Consider the following 23,189-nt stretch of genomic DNA (forward strand, 5'->3'; position numbering starts at 1 on the left):
AAGATAAACAAAAATAAAGGGTTGAGAGGTTTAAATAGATGTTAAAGGTTAAAAGAAAAAAAATTAAAACCCAAATTATGACCGTTTGCAACAGTCAAAGTGGCTGACCAATCACATTCAACCAAGGACCGCTCCCTTCGAGAGCCGTATCGCTCCCTCAGCTGCACCTGGACCGCACCTAGGGGGCGGTGTTTGTGCTTATGTGGCAAGGGGGAGTACGGCCTCAGCCGTGCCATGGTCTTATTACACCATTTTTGCAACAATAAGTTGTCATTATTTTCTGGTGTAAACAATAACTCATCTCCAAACCATTACACTATTTTTGATCCTAATTAACAAACATGCTATTCGATGTATTGGTATTAGTCTAAATTGAAATACAGAGTTCACATATAAACAAAAAATCATAATAACACATGTCTATAGTGATACATATCTATATTTCAAACACTATTAAATAGATAAATAAATAAAAAACATACCTACACTTAAAATGTCCTTTTGAATTAAGTTGTTTATACAAAAACAAAATGGTTACATAAGACGTCCCACATAATGAGCTCGAGGATATTGTTTTTGTAATTGTGGCCATTGCACAAATAACTGATCAGCCATGTGTAATTTGTAAAGAAGCAAACCACCAATGTTAGGATTTGCTCTTGATCTCTCACTTGTTAAAAGACATTAATGCCCTCCTCATTTTCTTCACTGGGAAAAAGCTCAGATTATAGGACAAAAAGATGTTATGTTGCTTTTGCAATCCACATGTCATATCTACGAAAAGAGAAAGATACAGTTTCATTTTTTGGTAAATTTATAATCCAATATTGTAAAATCCCACAAGAAATACTATATATATATATATATATATATATATATATATATATATATATATATATATATATATATATATATATATATATATATATATATATATATATATATGATAAATTTATCATTTTGCATAACAGAACTCCACCATTGAATTTCAAACATCACCTGAATCCACATACAACAGATTTTTTGTCAACCAAAAAATATATATTTTGAATTGAATCGTAAGTTATTTGAGACAAAATCTTCCACTAAATCACACTTCATATCAGCTATTGCAGATATAACCATATCCATTTTGCATTCATCAAGATACAAATTCAAGCATACAACCTTCTTGCTTCAATTTTATATTAGAAACCAACCAAGCAGAATTTGATTCGTACAAAATGTTCACTTGACTAGAAATTACTTGGAAACAACAACACAAGACATCAATTCAAGTAACATACTAACATTCACTGAAATCCAGAGATTGATGAACAAATAGCACTGGAAAAAGTCAATTCAAGTACCATTTAAGTGGGGAAAACAATAAAGTTCATAAAATAGCATACCTTGGAGATGATGAAGAACACTTCAAAGACGATCCATGTATTGTGCTTTTTCTGAAATGGATTGGAAGATGCTTTATAGAAATCGAGAATCGATCTATTCTTAGAAGCTACTTCCGTTTCGATTTGGATGCTGATTTGGTTGCGATTAGGAGAAATCGATAATGTTGCCGCAGTTCTTGTTCACTTGTTAGGATCGATTGCAGTGGTCTGGCAGATAGGTTGCGATTTTCATGGTTTCTAAACGAAATTACGAAGGGTAAAATCGGTATCCTTCATCCATCGCAGGAAAGGAATGAAGGAAGAAAACGAGGGAATGAAAATTGAAAATCACGTCTTTGGAAATTGGAAGGAAATCAACCACCAAACACTCGAACAGGACATGGCGTTTAGAACATTTCTGGAAGTCTACAATGAAGTCCACGGCTCTATTTTAATTACAAAAACTACCCTCTTTTTATTGTAATTACGATTAAGCCCTTCAGGCCAAGTTTGACAAGTTAAATCTAAGATTTATTTTTGTTATATTTGACAACTTAAATCTTATAAGACATTTAATTTAACTCATATACAATTGTGAAATGTTTGTATTATGCCAATATTTGACCACAAACCAATCATGTCTATATTTTCTAATAAAAACTGAAAACTTATCCGAAATAGCCAAAAAATATATATATATATATATATATATATATATATATATATATATATATATATATATATATATTATTAAAAGTGTTCTCATATTAATTAAAAGAAAATCAACCTCCTATACCTATTGTTATAGTTTGTATATCATTCTATTATATAAAATATAAAATTTCAACGTAAAATTTTATTTTAGTATATTAAAACAGTGGATAAAAATGAAGAATTTCAACGTTGATTTGGACTTTAGCAACAACCACTGTGAATCAAGCAAGTTCAGGATTGAACTGAGTTTAAAATCAAATTGAATGACCAAATTATATATTTAGAAATATGTGTTATATGATATTTAATAATGATAGTATACTTTGAGTATTTCCAAGGAATGAAAACACATCTTAAACAGTTATTTTTTAACACATACAACCTCCTGAATCGGCTAATTTAAAAGTTTAAACTATTAACATAATATTATAGTTTTTATAAATAAAACATGTACAACAGTCAAAGTCAAACCAAATAAGACGACTTTAAATTCCAACTAATCTTCATATGAGAATGCATAGGTGCAACAAATCGAAGAACATCCGGCTAGGAATTTACATTTTGGCCCTCAAGACGCTTGGCAACATTCGGAATAACAATCTCCCTACAATGCAAATGTAGCAAGGGTACTTTGGACAATACACATACTTTTTGAACATCCAACCCATCGGGCCTTCTCATCTTGTAGGGTTGGTCAGTTGGGCTCATAATTGGGCCTTGTCATTTGCTTCCATTTGTTGTGGACATTGGACAAACCAACCGTATTTGTAGTCCCCCACAATTGACATTCCAAGAGCTTAACACAATGCACTCGTATCTGATCAAGGCTTCATTCATCATTCATATTTGATAAAGTTATTAAATGCAACAAATAACAACCTACTTTCACAACTTATTTATTAGACTTTGTTTATTCGTGGTTTGATCTAGTTTTTTTTTTTTTTTTCTATACGTATAATATAGAGCAATATTGATATAAATTTATATATATTTTTAAAATTTTTTATAATCTTAAAATAAAAAACTAACAAAAGTAATAAAACCTTAGTTGTTTTAAAAATAAAATAAATTGTTTACAGTTTTTATAATCTTAAGAAAGTTGGTTAAAAACTAGAAATAACTTTTGATAAAATAGCGGGTTGGTTTTGGGTTTCTAATGAAGCAAAAAAAATGAAACGGTTGGGTTGTGTATGTGGATATGACGGTGTTTTCTTTTTCTAGCAAAGGTCTTTAGTAAGTATGAATATAAAACTAAATAAAATTGAATCAATAAATAAAAAAAACATACTATTTATATTAAAATAAAGAAAAAAATTCAAAAATGGTCCCTATTGTTTACAAAAAATTGCAAGTTACCGGTGGTCCTTGTGTAATAACCCGTTGTTTCAAGCCAATGTAAGTCAAACTTGTTCAAATAAAAGCCAAAATCCTAACCAAGTACATGTGAATTCACATCATTTCATTGATACAGTAAGAACTTTGAAAGCTTAGAATGCATGTTTATTTAACTTGTATGTAAGTATATATGGAAAAACCATGTTAATGTAAGCAAATATAAACCTAACACTTAAATTAAATCATGATATATATATATATATATATATATATATATATATATATATATATATATATATATATATATATATATATATCATGGCTGTAAAAATCGGTCTAGGCGGCCGATTAATCGGCGCCTAGGCGCTTGCGGCCTCCAACTACTTATGAATAAAGGTTAGAGGGTAAAATAATCGGCCTTGGTCAATATCGGTCAAAATCAGACCCAAAATGGGGCTCAAAGGAGACAATTGGCCCAAAAGAGAGTTGGATATGGATTTCAATAAGCCTTCTACCCTTTTTATAGAATTGTTTTCCCTTGATATTTTATCCCACCAACGATGTGGAATACTCAATTGAAAAAACACAGGACACACAAAGATAAATCAATTTGCTTCCTTTTTCTTCAATCTCGACTCCGATCAGGTGATACTTGAAGACAACTCGATCAGGTAATACTCGAACACATACACAGGTGGAAACAATCAAGAACCATGGATTGAAAACAGATAATCGTGGTGAAAACAAACACTCGTTCTAAAGAGCCTTTTCGATCGACAATTCCCTGGCGTACCTCTCTTTTACTTCGCAGAAGAAACAGATTTGCAATTACAAAGACCATATACATGAGGATTACATGGCATCAGAGGTAGAGCACTGGTTCGTCCTCATCATAGGTTATCACACCCATCAACCATCTTCGTGTACCCTATCACCATCACTCGTTCGTTCCTGCTTCCTTTTTTTGAAATCGGGATTCTATTTGGCAGTTGCAAGATCTGTAATTGTTCTAGTGGGATCGAATTGCTTATTCATTTGATTAATCTGATTCGTTTTCTTGTTTATGGATGGAATCACTTTCGACTCAAATTGCTGATTCGTTTGATTATCTGATTATTGTTCTTGTTCTTGGTAAAATTGATTACTGGATTGAAGGCAAACCCACAAACTCGATTTGCTATTAAAACAGATTTTAGAGAATCCCATAAACTCGATTGAAGGCAACTTTAAATTGATACTATGTTTGTGTAAATGGTTGTTCGATCACTAGGAGTCACAATTTCAATTCTTAGGATTAATGTTTTATTTATTAATTTTTTAATAATTAATGGTCCCCGATTAATCCCCGCCTAGCCGATTAATCCCTTGACCCCAATCCACCGATTAGCCTACGTCGAACGATTTCTACAACCTTGATATATATATATATATATATATATATATATATATATATATATATATATATATATATATATATATATATATATATATATGAGAAATATCCTCCTACTTTTGTTCCTACAAATCCTCCTACCCAATTAAATGATGACATGTGTCATATTAATGTATTAAAATATCATTAAATGAGCATTCAATGATACACATGTCACTATTCAATTGGGTAGGAGGATATTTAATTTCTCATATATATATATATATATATATATATATATATATATATATATATATATATATATAGAGAGAGAGAGAGAGAGAGAGCTAGGTTCAGGTGTTTAAAGTAAGTATTGTGTTATTGTATGCATAACTGTGGGCCTATCAAAATTAAATAAATATTTAAATAATTAAATAAATAAACAAGGGTATTTTAGTAATTTAATAATTAGCTTCCACAAATAATCCTTATAATCATGGTAGCATTCAATTTTAACCTAATTTATTTTCTTATATACAGCCGTCATCGATCTTCCAACAAAAAGAATGAAGCGATAAGGGGGTGCAAAGGGTCACAGAAATATATTGGGAGCTCACAGAATGGGATGCGATCATTGGAGTCCCGCCATTACCATGACTGCTGTCTCGACCCTAACTCACACACTCGATTATCTCCCTCTTTCTTTTTCTATGGTTGACGCAAGTATGACAGCCCCCATGGAGAAGAGTGCGATCGATTTGAGGGTAACAATGGGGTTTTGAGTCGTCGAGCGTAAAAGAATAGAATACGTGACCAGATCAAGTTTCATTTGGCTTCCGATCTATTGGCCAATTTTGATCTTATTGATTCATTCAAACAGGTGCGAGGTGATTTCTCGAGGGCTGAGGAGTATTGCAGCCGAGCAATCCTGGCAAACCCTATCGATGGAAATGCTTTATCAATGTATGCTGATTTGATTTGGGAGACACAAAAGGATGCATCTCCTGATAACTAGTTACTTCGATCAAGCAGTCAAAGCATCCAATTTCGTTTTTGTTGCTGATCGATTTATGTATTATCACATCACAACTTCTTCCCTGTTGTCTCACCTTTCTTCTTACAATCACACGCAACACGCATCCGGTAAGTAAATTTGACCCTCTTTCTATTTTCCCCGCTCTAATTTCGTTTGTGTTGTTGAATGATCTATTTCGGAATAGTAATTGGAATTAGGGCATGATTTGGATTACATGTATCTTACAAACTTGCTAGAATTTGGAATGAATTGATTACATAACTTGCATTAAATAGTTCAGTTAGGTTAGTTTATTGTCTAATTGTTCTCCCCCCTAGATTTTTGAGGTTTTAAGCTTTATGGTATTAGAAAATTGTCATCTTTAGCATACTTGATTGATGAAATTAAATGTATAAAGATCTGGTCAAATGGAGAAGTTATGCAAAAGCAAGTTGTAGGCATCATAAATAGTATGGGGTTGTTCAAAGTTCATATCCAAAAAAGTTGTATCACTTAGAACATTTATTCAGGGAAAGGGGAGATAATTGCAACATATGTTTTGATTGAGATATATTATGAAGTTTTGTAGCCGACTATTGAATCATATCATAGAAGCAAGGTAGCTTACATACTTGCAAATCATGTTATTTTCACTTCAGGTCCGGTAGAATTTGCAAATTAACAATCTTTTGGTGAAATTTGTTATAGAGCTTATTATGATGCATGACAGGTGTTTGTGGAAGTTCCTGAAAAATAATCTGACCAGACCATGTGGTATTCATTCTGTCAGATTTACTAAAATTTTGTGTTATTTATTTGCCACGTAAAAGCATTCTCAAAGAATATTATTCTTACATGATTTGATTCATGGCAGTTATTTTCGTAAAATATCTAATTTCATTGATGATCAAGGGCCTGAAGATTAGATGATGGTTGAACAAGTGTCACCGGTCTTCACAAAGGAAAGAGCTATTCTTCTGATAGAACAATCTACAATAGAATGATAGGAGTATATGTAATAATATATTCTGCTAGAATATTCAGGTCGAATAATATACATAGTTTTGTTTGTTATTAGTGAGTATTTCATTGTCATAGACTATTATATATAGTTTTTACTTTTTTAAGAATGTAATGAAAATTTTGAAGTTGTATCCAAAAATATATTAGTAGTCGGTGTTGGCATTCTCATAGAATATCATTCTAATAGAAATATGTATCTTGAAATTCCTAGAAAATATGATCCTACCAGAATGTCATTCTAATAGAATAAAATCGGGTTTAATTATAAAAATTACGTTATACTTAAAATTAAAGTAATTAAAAAAATTAGAATTCGTAAAAATTAGAATGTCATTCTGTCAGAATGTCCGAATTAAAAAAATTATAATTTGTAAAATCGGTTTTTTAAAATTAATAGAATCTATATTCCCTTAAAAATGCAATTTTCCTTTAATAAATCTATATTAATTGACTAAATTACCCTTGTAATTAATTAAGAGGATATTTTTCAATTATATTTAATTCAATAATATATATTAATCACTTTCCATAAATAAGTAAATTTGATTGGCCCACATTTATGCATACAATAACACAATAGATACTCTAAACAAAATAACCTAAGCCTATATATATATATATATATATATATATATATATATATATATATATATATATATATATATATATATATATATGGATTTCAGTTTTGGGAATCTAATCCCAAAGCCAAAACTGAAAACCCTAAATGATGAAAAGCTTGGCCAAAATCTCCTTTCTACTTGACCAAAAACCAAAATTCATACATAATCTTCATATCTTCAAGAGTTTTCTTCCAGATCACCATCCAATCTTCAAATCTTCAACCGAAATCATCATATCTTCAAGTGACTTTACCCAGATTCCTTCAAATCTGTATATTTCCATCAAGAACATTCATAACCATCTTCATATCTTCAAGTTTTTCCCCATGAACACCAAAAACACCTTCAAATAATTCCCAATAAATTTTGTAAGTATTTCTTACATAATTTAGTGTTGTCTAACACTTTAAATTATTATTTAAATTATTTTATTAATTTTCATACGATATCGTGAATAATTATTATTAGGATACGACTACTTGCGTGGGTTCTAACCCGAGGATCATCGCTACTACTTTGTACCCAATTGAGAACGCACATTCGAGGTGAGTTCATACCCCTATATTTTCAATATTTTTCAATGTTTTTAGAGGGGGGGGGGGGGGGATACAAGTAAAACACAAGGAATCTTGTGTTAACATTCAACCGATTTCAAACCGTTTCAAGCTATTTTTAAACTGTTTCAAGCTAACCTGAATTATTTCAACTGTTTCGACTATTGCTTTATTCAAACATAATTATATATATACACACACACACACACACATATATATATATATACATATGTATATATATACATATAAATGTGATTCAACAGCCTTAGGACTGGTGTTTTCGCCTTAACTCCTGCTCCTTGTTTGATTGTGGGGGCTTAGGGTAAATTCATGTGTCCGACTGTCTTTTAATTACAATTATGTATGTTTATATATATGAGTATAAAACTTTAATCCTTTTGTAACATGCTGAGCAAAAGGGGTATTTTCATAAATAGTTTTGTAACATATAAACTATAATAGGTATAGCTTATGAAACATACATACTACCTTACTAGTACAAGAACCATACAAGAACATACATGATAAATTATAATAGGTATAATTTATGGAACACTTACACTATTTTACTAAGTTCAAAAGTACATTACTAAAATAATTATTTAGGTATAATTATTTTACACTACAAGTACACTACAAAAGATGTATACATATATTTACAAGAACAAGAGAACATTTACACACTATACGTAAACAAGTTAATACAGGGTTGTGTGGCACTAATTCATTGTACCTATTAGGGTATGCGTTAAAGTCCTTATTATTGATGGGTTTTATACAAACAATCCTATGTGTACATGCAACCCTAATTTGGATCTATGTTTTCACTATTAGATACACAACATTATGAACACATGGATAAAACCCTAATGTAGCATGCTATTTTTGAAATTCATATATAAGGTTAGATCACATACCTCTTGTTGTTATATTGCAATAACAACTTAAATCTTCAAACCCTTAGTCTTGAAAGCAAGCACCACAAGTGTAGTGCCTCTAATGGCTCACAAACACCACAAGCAATTGGAGAGGCTATAGAGAGAGAAGGGAGGAGGTAGAAATCATCCTTGGGAGCTATTAGAAGTAAGTGGACGAATTATTAAGGCCTAGGGGTCTTTATATAGGGTTGGGATTAGGGTTTCAGTCCTTATCCTTATCCAGTTACTTGCCCACCAAGCAACCACAAAATAAGCCTTGAAAAACCCTTATCTCTTGGACCTTGGACGATTTCAAGGATATCCTTATCCTTGAATTCGTTCATCCTTTAACAAGGATAATCATTGCCCTACTTTGCAACTATCACATAATTACAATTCAGCCCCTCTAGTTTAATTAATTACACTTGATCACAAAATTAATTCTTAATTAATTATTGACCAATATTAATTAAACAAATATGATTTCTAGCTCCTTTAATATATTATTCTTATAACATATTAATAAATCATAATAAGCTTTTTCTCTATTTATTTCTCCAGTCAAGTTGCTTTGGTGAAGGCAATCCAAAAGGACCATGCACAACCGGGTCAAGTATTTACCAAATATGGTTACGGGCTTAGACACTAATCCAACAGTCTCCCACTTGGATAAGTCTAGTAACCACAAATGTAACGTACAACTCGATTAGCAATCGTAGCTCTCAAAGACGTTGTCGAACTCTGATCTCATCAGTATCCTGTCCTCTAGATAAGGGATCGTATAGTCCTCTGTTTAGATATTGTGCAAACAATCTCATGGAACTAATTATCCAACAGTTGGTTTCTCGATCTCAGATTCATTTGACATGGAACTTAATTGAACACATCAATTCAGTCCTGACCGGGCCCGACACATAAGTCAAATCAAATCATCGAGCGGCCGTGATATCGCTTTTACCCTCTTAGGATAAAAGTAATAGATAAACTTCGACTTATATGCATTTACTTATCCACTAATCAACTATACACAACAATGCGTTTTATAACATCAATTTACTGATGCGGTTTCGCATTATCAATGCACAGCCAATTAGTAAATAATAAACCATATATCTAGGTTTTAAGACCATATGATATTATCGTCTTGCGATCACTTTTTGTCACATTCCATAAAATGATTCCAGCAAGCGCGGGTTTATTCCAATGCTCAAAACATGTTCATAAGTACTCATGAATGTTGCAGCAAACCTTTGCTATGTCTAATACCCTTTGGACACTCTACATACCAATTCATGACAATCTTCATTCATACCTACTTCCAACATATGAACGCTTTTGGACCATTTGAATAATTCGATTATTCTTAATAACTCAATTATTCATGAAGTCAAAACATGCAAATCGAAACAATAGTTAAACAATCAACATAAGACAATAACTTTACTTATAAATAATACTCCTTTATTTAATCATCAAAATGTCAATTACATTTATCTATTATTATGTTACTAAAACTATCTAATCTAAACTAATATCATCCTTCAGCCCAATGCTCCTAGCGTGCTGCAAGTGCTTAACCCTACTCAGTCCCTTCGTAAGCGGATCTGCTGGGTTATCTTCTGATGATATCCTCTTAACCACGAGGTGTCCTTCTTCTACTCGATATCTAATAAAGTGATACTTTCTGTCGATGTTCCAAGATCTACCATGATCCCTCAGTTCCTTCGTCAAGGCAACCGCTCCTTCATTATCACAGAAAATTTCCATAGGCTCCTTTATGGCAGGCACAACTCCAAGGTCACCAATGAAGTTCTTCAACCATATCGCCTCCTTTGTCGCTTCGCTCGCTGCAATGTACTCTGATTCGCACATTGAATCAGCTACAGTTTCCTGCTTGGAACTTTTCCAAGTCACTGCTCCTCCATTTAGGGTAAAGACCCAGCCTGACTGCGAACGGTAGTTGTCCCTGTCGGTCTGGAAGCTGGCGTCACTATACCCTCGCACCTTCAAGTCATCACTCCCTCCGAGGACTAAGAACCATTCCTTGGTCCTCCGAAGGTACTTAAGTATATTCTTGACCGCAATCCAATAAGCTTTGCCCGGGTTCCCTTGATATCTACTGACCATGCTCAAGGCAAAGGCCACATCAAGGCGAGTACAAGTCATAGCATACATGATCGAGCCAACTGCGGAAGCGTAAGGTACTCGGCTCATCTCTGCTATCTCAGCTTCGGTACTCGGACTTTGAGTCTTACTCAACTTGGCATTACTCTGTATCGGTAGTTCTCCCTTCTTCGAGTTTTCCATACTAAAATGTTTTAGTACTTTATCCAAGTAAGTATTCTGACTAAGTCCTATTAGTCTCTTACTGCGTTCTCTCACTATCCTTATTCCCAAAATATAGGAAGCCTCTCTGAGGTCCTTCATAGCGAAGCACTTCCCGAGCCAGGACTTAACCTCTTGCAGAGTCGGGATGTCGTTTCCTATGATCAGTATGTCATCGACATACAAAACGGGGAAGCTAACTATACTCCCACTAGCCTTGACATATACACATGATTCATCTTTGCTTCGTACAAATCCAAACTCTTTGACTTTCTCATCAAAGCAAAGATTGCATCTGCGAGATGCTTGCTTAAGTCCATAAATGGACTTCTCAAGCTTGCACACTCTATTGGGATGCTTCGGATCGACAAAACCCTCTGGCTGAGCCATGTAAACATCCTCAACCATCTTCCCATTAAGGAAAGCGATCTTGACATCCATTTTCCATATCTCATATTCATGAAATGCAGCAATGGCTAGCATCACCCTAATAGATTTTATCTTAGCAACTGGTGAGAAGGTCTCATCATAGTCAACTCCGGGAGTTTGAGTAAATCCCTTCGCCACCAGTCGTGCCTTATACGTGTGCACATTCCCATCCACGTCGGTCTTCTTCTTGAAGATCCATTTGCACCCAACCGTCTTACGTCCGGGCACATTGTAAGTCCCTAATCTGCCTGTGTATCAGTCAGATCCGTTTGATGGTGCGGAATCCCAATCAAACGGATGATGTCAGATCAAATAGAAGAGAAGGAGAAGAAGAATAATATGAATCTTTGTATGTATTTATATGAATGAAGATCCGGATACAAAAGATTCACACACACATAAAAACTCCTGTTTCTCTCTGGCCGTAAACTCTCTAGGGTTCATCAATCTTTACTCCTCACCCTAACACCTCTATTTATACTTGGAATATGGGCCGGATAACACATGGGCCGTAAATGAGTTTACGGCTGTAAGGTGTTTACGGCCGTAAACTCATCCGTAAACTAGACCATAAATTCACAAATATTACAGAAAAATACAACTTCCTAGAAAAGTAAAGTATAAACCATATTTTGACCCAACAATCCCCCCCTTGGTTTATAGCTTTCTTTTCTTAATTGACCCAACAAGCTCCCCCTAAAAAGTAGCTGGCTTTCTTTATAATCTTCATTGGGAACTTGGCTTCAGCATTAATCCTCAAATTCTTCCCGACTTCAAGATGAACTTGATGAATCTTCAATGAATGACTTCATGTTGAGCAGTTGGGCTTTTCTCCAGAATTTGGCATTGAACGCACGTTGGGTGAGGAGGCTTGATGTACTGAATCTTGAAAGATAGCGCTTTCAGCTTGAGAATCTTCAGAGAGAACATCAGAGAGAACAAATCTTATGGATCACTTCAGCAGGTACGAAGATAGCAGCAGACTGATTGAGGAGGCTTCAATGCAATCCGTCACATAATCTTCAATTGCAGCTTCACCTTGCTTCTGGGGTTGAAAGATTGAATGTCGAAAGAATAATCTACATTTCTTGCTCCTTTGAATGAGAATTCTTCGATGCTCACGAACGAAGCCTTTGGCTCAGAAATTTTCAACACAAACTCCATGAGTCTTATCTATACCTGAAATCACTCTTCAAGACAAAACAAAACTAAAAGAAAACTTAGCACACAAAATAAAACAAAAACAAAAATATTTTTGGATTTTTGATTTTTCTAAACAAGAAATAAAACAAAAATAACACTATTTTTATTATATATATATATATATATATATATATATATATATATATATTTTAATTCTCCCCTAATATTTAAATTAGAAGAAACTATGAAAAATTTAACAAAAATAAAAAAGATATCTAACTTTAAGAGTGATTTGGGATCAAAGTTTTTAGATAGCCTTTATCCACTTGTCGGTACCTTTTATATTCACATCTTTGTCTGGTCGATCGTCGGTATTGTTGTCCACTTAAACACGAAAAATTGTGACAAATTTAGGACATACTATTTGTTACAATACAGGGTAAACTTAAAATCCTAAAATTTATATATGATCCCAATTCCTTAAATACTATATCTTAAGGACCATTCATCTGACGACGACCAGGGATATTGTTGTCCACCTAAATTGAGCAGCGAGATCTATAGACAATCTGTATGAGTTCAATTTTAAGTGTACTGGAACGTGTTTCCCGCTTCCTGATATGCCCCAGCCATCAAGAACTTCCAGAGTACTCCTTACATCGGGTGAGCAGACAACCATTCAGAGAGAGAAGAGATTCAGAATTCTATTGCTAACTACTTCAGAGGGGTTGAGAAGAAGAAGGTTTCATATGCTGTGTACCAGGTCGAATTAAAAGTCGCGCAAAGGAGACATCATATGGCTAACAGATAAGAAGTATTTCACACACACACACACACATACATATATATATATATATATATATATATATATATATAGCCTGCAGATAATAGAGTTGCATATGTTGTGTACCAAGTCGGATTGGAAGTCACGCAAAGGAGACAACATATGACTAACAGACGGAAAGAAAGAAAATGATATTCTACAGACCTAATTTATTGGAATTTACCAGTCGTCCCATCCAATTGGAATTAAGGACAGAATCTGCACATCGAGGAAAAGTTAAACCACGGTTCCAAGTATGGGTTCACTTAATGTGACGAGTAGATTCCCATATATATCTCCCTGCTCAATCTATCCGAGCGTCGTATTGTCAGGCTGAACGGATCTAACTAGGTCAAGATTTGTCAAGTCTATAAATTTCCTAAGTTCAATTCTGCCTAGTCAAGTCCATTTTAAAATTTTTCGTGCCTACCAACGCATCAAACCAGAGCATAGACCCTTCAAACGGACGATGTCAGATCAAATAGAAGATAAGGAGAAGAAGAATAATATGAATCTTTGTATGTATTGATATGAATGAAGATCCGGATACAAAAGATTCACACACACATAAAAGCTCCTATTTCTCTCTGGCCGTAAACTCTCTAGGGTTCATCAATCTTTAATCCTCACCCTAACACCTCTATTTATACTTGGAATATGGGACGGATAACACATGGGCCGTAAATGAGTTTACGGCCGTGAACTCAGCCGTAAACTAGACCATAAATTCACAAATATTACAGAAAAATACAATTGCCTAGAAAAGTAAAGTATAAACCATATTTTGACCCAACACACATTGTCAACCAAATTCCAAACTTGGTTGTCATATATGGACTGAATCTCGCTGTCCATCGCCTCCTTCCATCTTACAGACTCTGGGCCTGCCATGGCTTCCTTATAGCTGTTAGGTTCATCTAGATTTACTAGTGTACTATCACTAATATATGTGTCCCCTTCAGTAGTAATATGAAAACCATACAACTGGGGTTGAACTCTAACTCTTTTAGAACGTCTAAGAGGTAACGACTGGTCAATTGGTTCAACCGGAGTTTCCTCCTCGGGTTGAGCGCCAGCGGTAGAGGTTCCTTCATCGCTCGATTATTGAATCTCTTCAAGATCAATGTGCCTCCCACTGTCTCCTTGGCTTATGAGTTCTCGTTCTCGGAAAACCCCTCTCCTCGCAACGAAGACAACATTGTCACTCGGTCTATAGAAGAGATATCCAAAGGATCTCTACAGGTAGCCGATGAAAATACATCGCTCACTACGGGGTTCGAGCTTTTCGTGAGTCTCTCGTCTTACGAAGACCTCACAACCCCAAACCTTGATATGTGCCAACGAGGGAGCCTTCCCTGTCCACATCTCGTGAGGTGTTTTGGCAACCTTCTTTGTAGGGACTCGGTTAAGGATATGGATGACAGTCTCTAAGGCATACCCCCAGAATGAGATAGGTAGTGAAGCACGACTCATCATAGAATGGACCATGTCTAACAAGGTTCGATTACGCCTTTCTGCCACACCATTCAACTGCGGTGTCCTAGATGGCGTCAATTGCGAAACTATTTCGCATTCCTTGAGATAGTCATGGAATTCAAGACTTAGGTACTCTCCTCCTCGATCGGATCGAAGCATCTTGATTTTCCTGCCCAATTGATTCTCCACTTCATGCTTGAACTCTTTGAACTTTTCAAACGTTTATGACTTGTGCTTGATTAAGTAAATATACCCATGTCTACTATAATCATCGGTGAAAGTCACGTAGAAGCGGTTCCCATCCTTTGTGGTGGATCTAAAGGGCCCACACACGTCGGTGTGTATGAGATCCAATAAACCCTCACCCCTCTCACAAGTGCCAGTGAAGGGTGACTTGGTCATCTTTCCAAGTAAACAAGACTAGCACGTGTCATCTTCCCTAAGGTCGAATGACTCTAACACTCCATCCTTTTGGAGTTGGGCTATGCGCTTCTTGTTGACATGTCCAAGACGACAATGCCACAAAGATGCTTTATCCATACTATTGGAAGAATCCATACACAACACATCATTTCCTAGGTTATCTACAACCATAATAGTTTCATAAATTCCATTACAAGGCATTGCTTCAAAATATTAAACACCATTTAGATAAGCATAAATTGAACCATTCTCATTATTAAACGAATATCTAAATCCTTGTCTAAACAAACCATGAAAAGAAATGATGTTTCTTGCCATATCTGGCGAGTAGCAACAATTATTTAAATCTAAATTCAATCCATTACTAAGCACTAAAGAATACACTCCAATCTTGGTAACAGCTGACGTTCTTCTGTTCCCCATGATTAGATTTATTCTTCCAAGCTCCACATCCCTATTTCTTCCTAGTCCCTGCAAATCAGAACAAATGTGGTAACCACATCCTGTATCAAGAACCCAAGAAATAGAATGAGATGAATCATTAGATTTAATTGTGTATATTCCTGCATAAGATGGCTTGATCTTTCCATCCTTGATGGCTTGCAGATATTCTGGGCAACTTCTCTTCCAATGCCCTATTTTGTGGCAATGATGGCACTCTGCCTCCTTTGGGTTAGGGTTGGGCTTAGCAGGATCAACCTTGGTCCCACTAGAAGAGGAACCATCTTGGGATTTTCCCTTGCGGTGGCTCTTGGACGGAGCCTTCCTCTTCTTGCCCCTTCCCTACCCTATAGCCAAAACAGGAGCAGCGGATGGATTAGGAGTTGGTGCAACAGACTTGTCCTTAAGGTTGCTCTCAGCAGTCCTTAGGATCCCTTGGAGTTTGCTTAGGGTGACCTTTTCCTTGTTGATGTGGTAGGTCATCCTAAATTGGTTGTAGCATGAGGGCAAGGAGTGAAGAACAATGTCAATAGCCAAATCTTCCCCAAAGTTGACATTCAACTTGCGAAGACGATCAACATACCTTTGCATCTTTTGCAAGTGCACGATTAGAGACTCTCCACTTCCCATTTTAGCAGTGATCATATTCGTAATGATCTCATAGCGCTCTTGCCTCGCGCTTTGGTGATATCTCTCCATCAAGTCTTTATGCATTTTATAGGGATACATGTCCTCATAGGACTTTTGGAATTCGGAGTTCATTGTGGCTATCATGATGCAATGAACTTTCGTTGCATCACGCTCATGGGTCTCAAAGACATCCATCTCTTTGGGAGTAGCAGTTTCCGGATTGATCTTTTCGAGCTTCTCATCGAGAACATACTCTTTGTCCTCGTAACGCGCGATTGTGCGAATGTATCTTATCCATTCGCTAAAGTTCGATCCATCGAAAGTCACTTTTTGACAAAGGCTCATTAGCGTGAATGAGCTAGCAGCAACGTTGTTTGCGTTAGACATCTACAAATAGAAAGGACAAAGTTTGATTAGAATTGAATCCCTAATTAAACACCCAAAATGAAAAATTAGGGCTAGGACCCAACAACATTATTTACATATTAGAAAAGGGATGCCGTAATCCAACACGCAAATAATTTGGAGGTAAGTGAATGAAGATTCACTAATTCTTCACCATGAAAAACATAAGCTTAAGTTTTAAATGTATTTAGAATTCCTAGATTTTTCTTGAGATTCATTGAACCTTTCAATGGCATGTTTAAATCTCGATATGCCCCTCTCGTTTGTGACTGGGATGCAGAGGATCACAAAGTGGGTGTGAATAACCATGCAAATCTACATGGTGCCTTCATTGTTACAATCACTTATTCGATGTGCCGGTAAACCACACACGCTCCATCGAACTATGTCAAACAATGAATCACCCTTTACCACCTTTTCTTAGAACTAATTAGTGTGCCGGTAAACCACATGCGCTCCACTAACTTCTTAGCAAAGGTGCAAAGTGTAATTTCATGGGGTTGCATCAATTTCACTTTTGCCTAAAGTAACTAGGATTGAGAATTTTAAAAAAATGTTTAGTTACTTTATATAGATTCATTATACTTATTAATGAGGAGAGGATTGCCCTATCCTACCTGTTCGGCTAATGACCCTCCACCAGTCAAGCAAGCGGTGGGTGTGAGTGTACACCCATTAAGCGCCATTTTATAGGCAACAACCTTATACCCACCTTATAGACCGGCTTCGTGAATGAGGCCTACTAACGGTAAGACTAGCATTTTAATTATACATATATATTTATTAAGCTTGTAATAATATAATAGTATAGGGTGTATTTTAAACATTTCAAAAATACTAGGGTTTTAATCTTCAATTTAAAATTTTCGAAATTTAATACCATTTAAATTAAAATTTTAAATATTAAAAGTCTTGATTTAATAATTATCACAAATTAAACTATTAATTTAAATTATTAAATCATAAGGGATTATCTAAATCATGAGGATAATTACCATTTAAACAATTAACTTATCCTAATCCCTTTTATCCCTCTAAATTTCGAAAATAATGGGAGGGGATAATTCAAAATCTTTAATTACCATATTTAACTATTAAAAGATAATTACAAGACATGGGATTATCCAAATCCCTAAAATTTAGGATCTTATCTTAGGGAAGGAGGCAAATATTGAAATCTAAGGGTTTGCAAACCCTAGATTTTGAAATCTTGGATTAAAAGGAAAGGATTCAAAAAACCCTTTCAAGATTTTCGCAAATTAGGGTTAGGAAACCCTAATCTCGAAATCTATGGCCTCCTAGGGTTTATTGGCTATAAACCCTAATTTGTCAAGTTCATACAATTGAATAATACTAATTTGAAACAAGTTAACCAAAGGCTCTGATACCACTGATGGGTTTTATACAAACAATCCTATGTGTGCACGCAACCCTAATTTGGATCTATGTTTTCACTATTAGATACACAACATTATGAACACATGGATAAAACCCTAATGTAGCATGCTATTTTTGAAATTCATATATAAGGTTAGATCACATACCTCTTGTTGTTATATTACAATAACAACTTAAATCTTCAAACCCTTAGTCTTGAAAGCAAGCACCACAAGTGTAGTGCCTCTAATGGCTCACAAACACCACAACCAATTGGAGAGGCTATAGAGAGAGAAGGGAGGAGGTAGAAATCGTCCTTGGGAGCTCTTAGAAGCAAGTGGACGAATTATTAAGGCCTAGGGGTCTTTATATAGGGTTGGGATTAGGGTTTCAGTCCTTATCCTTATCCAGTTACTTGCCCACCAAGCAACCACAAGATAAGCCTTGAAAAACCCTTATCTCTTGGACCTTGGACGATTTCAAGGATATCCTTATCCTTGAATTCGTTCATCCTTTAGCAAGGATAATCATTGCCTTACTTTGCAACTATCACATAATTACAATTCAGCCCCTCTAGTTTAATTAATTACACTTGATCACAAAATTAATTCCTAATTAATTATTGACCAATATTAATTAAACAAATATGATTGCTCCTTTAATATATTATTCTTATAACATATTAATAAATCATAATAATCTCTTTCTCTATTTATTTCTCCAGTCAAGTTACTTTGGTGAAGGCAACCCAAAAGGACCATGCACAACCGGGTCAAGTATTTACCAAATATGGTTACGGGCTTAGACACTAATCCAATAATTATAACTAGAGTCTCCTGGAGGGAGAGCGTGAATTTGTGTATAGATCTATACGATACTGACAATCCCGCACCTAAACTATTAGCTACAGTTAGGCCGACAGGCCTGGGGTGACAAATATAATGTTAGTGACCCATTAGTATCATATGTTAATTATAAGAGTTTATTGAATATTAATTATATATAATTTTATTTGCTAATGAAAATTATTATTTCTTAGAAATATATATAATTTCCAATTTAATTATAAGAGTTTATTGAATATTAATTAAAACCAATTTCTAATAAATATCAATTGTATCAAGTTGTTGTTAGTGTGACCCATTAGTATCATATAATTAGCAATATCACTTTAATATGATTCTTGAGCATACTAGATCTTTCATTACTTACCTCAAGGTGTTTACATATATTTGAAGATTAGAAGACATGGATCTTGCTCAAAATTAAAGACAAAATTAGTGGGGTTTGAAGGTGGTGAGGATACCAAATTCCTCCATGGAATGTTGAGCCATAAAAACGAAACTTTCCATTCACAAAGTAATCGTTATTGGAACTGGAAACCCAATCGGTGTTAAAGAATAATTTTTTTTTCAAAAGTAAGCTTAGTGAAGATGTTATCATTCATCCACTTCAACAAAGTTCCATGTTTAAAGGTATGAATCCAAACCAAGCTCCATTTCCAAAAATATTGGTCATAACTTTGGAAATCAAAATCGCAGTTTAGTAATGTGGTAACCATAAAGCTTTGAATCCATATGGTTTCACATTTAGTTTCATTAGACATTTTTTTTGACCTTTTGGAGTTCTACATAGTTGCACTTATTTTTCATTTTATGATCAAGGGTTTATTCCTAGAGGTGTAACACCTCTTTTATATCCTTATCCCAAAACTTTGGACCATTTGTTTGTCAAAGCCTAACGGTTGATAAGTCTAATAAGGTACCGATAGGTTTTCTACATACTAATACATAATTATGCACAACAGAATCATTTAACAATTCTTATGTGTTCATGCAACCTATAAGGATCTAAGTTTCATTATATTATTGAAACTACTAGAGTATTGAAAAATAATTACATAACTCTTTTGAAGCTAGAGACTGCCTTGCTTGAGATCGATTTCTTGCCACATTTGATTAAATATGAGGACCCAAAGTAGAATCTCTCTAATGGTTCACACCCAAGAAAACCAAAAGGGCGAAATTTATCATCATGGAGCAAAGAGTGATGATAGATATCAAGTTGCTCCATTAAGATTCATCCTTTCTGAATCGTCAAAATCAATTTTGTATATCTCGATAGACCTTCAACAACTTTGATTTATCAAACCTATAAAATGAGTCAGAAGGACTCAAAGTCACCATGTTCTCTATCAATTTCGTGCCAACTTCACTAAATCAATCACCAAAATTTTGAATTTGCATATACAAATCTGTGTTAAAAACCACAACTTTAAAATGATCCTATTATGATTAAAGATCAACAAAAAAACTTCGATAATCGATAAAGTAAAACCAAATTGAGTTAACTAATTAACTTAATTGTTTCATTGTGATTGTGATGATCGTCGGCCGGAAAATGGAGATGATGTTGATCAGCGTTAGACTCTACTAGAGCAATGGTGATAAAGGTTGGGCATAAGGGAAAGGCACAGTGGGTTCGATCGAGCTTTCTGTTTTGTAACTTTTTTTCGTACATCATTTTTTTTTTTTGTAATTTTGTTATTTCTTATCATTAAAAGATCGGACTTATATATTTTGGGCTATTTTAAAAGAATTAGATTTGGACTTTAAATATTTTAGATTTATAATATAAGGTAATCCATATTTTTTACCGGGTTAGCTCCGTAATATTAAAAAAATTACAAAAAGATATATACTTCTAGACGAAATTTGTGAGATAACACGGGCTACCCATGCACGAACATAAATCCTCCCATGCTTGATCTCCTTGTAATTGGTTATTCAGCTGTTTTCTAGTTCTTTTTTTCATTTTAATATTTATATGGTTGTTTGTTTCAAGGAAAAAAAAACATCGGAAGTAAAGCAATTCATGAGGAATAAAATCCACTGCAAGACCTTATTGACATATCTTTTGGCACAAAATGATCCATATCGCAAATTCTCAGAAGTTATTTCACAGTTTCGTGGTTGTTTTTTTATACAAAAGAGATTAAAATATTTTTTTGTGTATGATGGGGCTTTCCTATAAGCGTTGAATACTTCATGTAATAATTTTATCAATGATTAATAAAAATAAACAATAGTAAAAGATAATGGAAAAGGGTATATTAATAATTTTGTAGGGATTTAATGGTAAACTTTTAACGGTGTTCATGATTAAAAATATTAATATTTTTTTTGGAAGAGAATATTAAAATAAAATGAAACCACAAGTATTCTATATTTAAGAAAAATCTTTCTACCCGGTCTATAATTCTCATATATTCGTTTAGATGCGAGAGAAATAGGATAAAAAAAATAAATAAATAAAGATTATATATAAGATAAGATGTGGCCTTTCCTTTTCTAATTTTTGTGTTCCATCCACTCTTGTTTCCATCTCTAACTCACATGCATGCACAACCATATATATAAATATGCACCACCACCTTCTCTCACTACTTGTACATATTGCTTCCTCTAACCCTATATTTTCTCTCCATGAATTTTTCTATCTTTATGTGGTTGGTATTATGGTGGTGAGTGGTTATCATTTGCTTTGTAATTTTACACCTAGCCAGCCATGGAGGCTGCCATAGAACAAACCACCACCACCACCACCACCACCACCGCTGGTGGTGGTGGTCTTGATGGTGATGGTGATGCTCCTCCCAAAGATATCACCAACATCTCTAAAGGCAAACGAACCAAGCGTCAAAGGCCACAATCTCCAATTCTTTTCACAATTGCATCCGCAAACAATAACGATTCAAATGACTCTCCTGTATCCTCTTCTGGTTTTCCGGCAGGTAGCACCACCACGGAAGATGAAGACACTGCCGAATCCCTAATCCTCCTCTCCAAAGGCCAGTCCTTGGACCTTTCTTCAAGAAAAAGCAAAGACGATTACGATGGAATGTTCAAGTTTAATAGCAAAAGGTACATACATACGTCGACCACCGGAAACACTGGAATTTTTGTTTATGAATGCAGGACATGCAACCGAACTTTTTCTTCATTTCAAGCTCTCGGAGGCCATCGAGCGAGCCATAAGAAACCTAAAAACAATGAAGACATGAGAAAACCACCACCCTACATTGCCGATAACATTAATGAATCACCAACAGAGTTTCCATTCAGGAATCACAATTCTTCCGTTTCTCTTCAATTAAACAACCGAGTTTCATTCACCAAGTCCTCCTCCAAGCTTCATGAATGCTCAATTTGTGGCACAGAATTTAATTCTGGACAAGCGTTGGGTGGTCATATGAGGCGTCACCGGGTGGCAGGCGGCGGCAATAAAGGTGGCAATAACAGCACCACCGCCCACGCAAACACCACCACCTTATCTTTGATTCCGTTCAGTCCGATGACCACCGTGCGCGCAGAGACCTATGATAATAAGTCGAAGAATAATGCGTTGTGTTTGGATCTTAACCTTCCGGCCCCACGGGAAACCACCGTAGCAGCCGCCGATGACGATCAACGTCAAAAACGGGGATTTACATTCTCACCGACGGGGAAAAATGAGAATAAACAACAGGCCGTTCGTTTGTCCGCTGCCCCAAAATTGGTGGATTGTCATTACTGAATACTTATTTATTTATTTATTTATTTATAACTTGTACTATCTTGTGATTTTGTGAAGGTAGATGTGAAGTCATCATCATACCCCCACCAAAAATTGTAAATTATTTTCTCACCAATTTAGTTTGTTGATATTTTAAAAATATGTAAACGTATGAAAGTTCAATTTTGTTGAAATACCTTTGTAATATTATTACCGCATTTTTTTGAATTTTATATTGTT

General features: G+C 34.7%; 1 protein-coding gene and 2 long non-coding RNA genes across 3 annotated transcripts; 2 read left to right on the top strand and 1 right to left on the bottom strand.

Moving 5' to 3' along the window:
- Positions 1–332: 332 nt before the first annotated feature.
- Positions 333–1,773, bottom strand: LOC111905595 (uncharacterized). The gene is made up of 2 exons (XR_002854950.3): positions 1,392–1,773; positions 333–774 (listed from the first exon to the last, which is right to left on the bottom strand). It is a non-coding gene; the product is annotated as an uncharacterized LOC111905595 (long non-coding RNA).
- A 3,512-nt stretch (positions 1,774–5,285) lies between these two features.
- On the top strand, positions 5,286–6,981 carry LOC122195903 (uncharacterized). Its single transcript, XR_006186946.2, has 2 exons — positions 5,286–5,934; positions 6,537–6,981. It is a non-coding gene; the product is annotated as an uncharacterized LOC122195903 (long non-coding RNA).
- Positions 6,982–21,888: 14,907 nt separating this feature from the next.
- On the top strand, positions 21,889–23,177 carry LOC111905594 (zinc finger protein ZAT5). Its single transcript, XM_023901291.3, has one exon. The coding sequence runs from the start codon at positions 21,963–21,965 to the stop codon at positions 22,968–22,970; it is 1,008 nt and encodes a 335-aa protein (XP_023757059.1). The 5' UTR covers positions 21,889–21,962; the 3' UTR covers positions 22,971–23,177.
- The last annotated feature ends 12 nt before the right edge of the window (positions 23,178–23,189 follow it).

Source organism: Lactuca sativa, chromosome 9 (assembly GCF_002870075.4).
Source record: "Lactuca sativa cultivar Salinas chromosome 9, Lsat_Salinas_v11, whole genome shotgun sequence".
Classification (NCBI taxonomy): domain Eukaryota; kingdom Viridiplantae; phylum Streptophyta; class Magnoliopsida; order Asterales; family Asteraceae; genus Lactuca; species Lactuca sativa.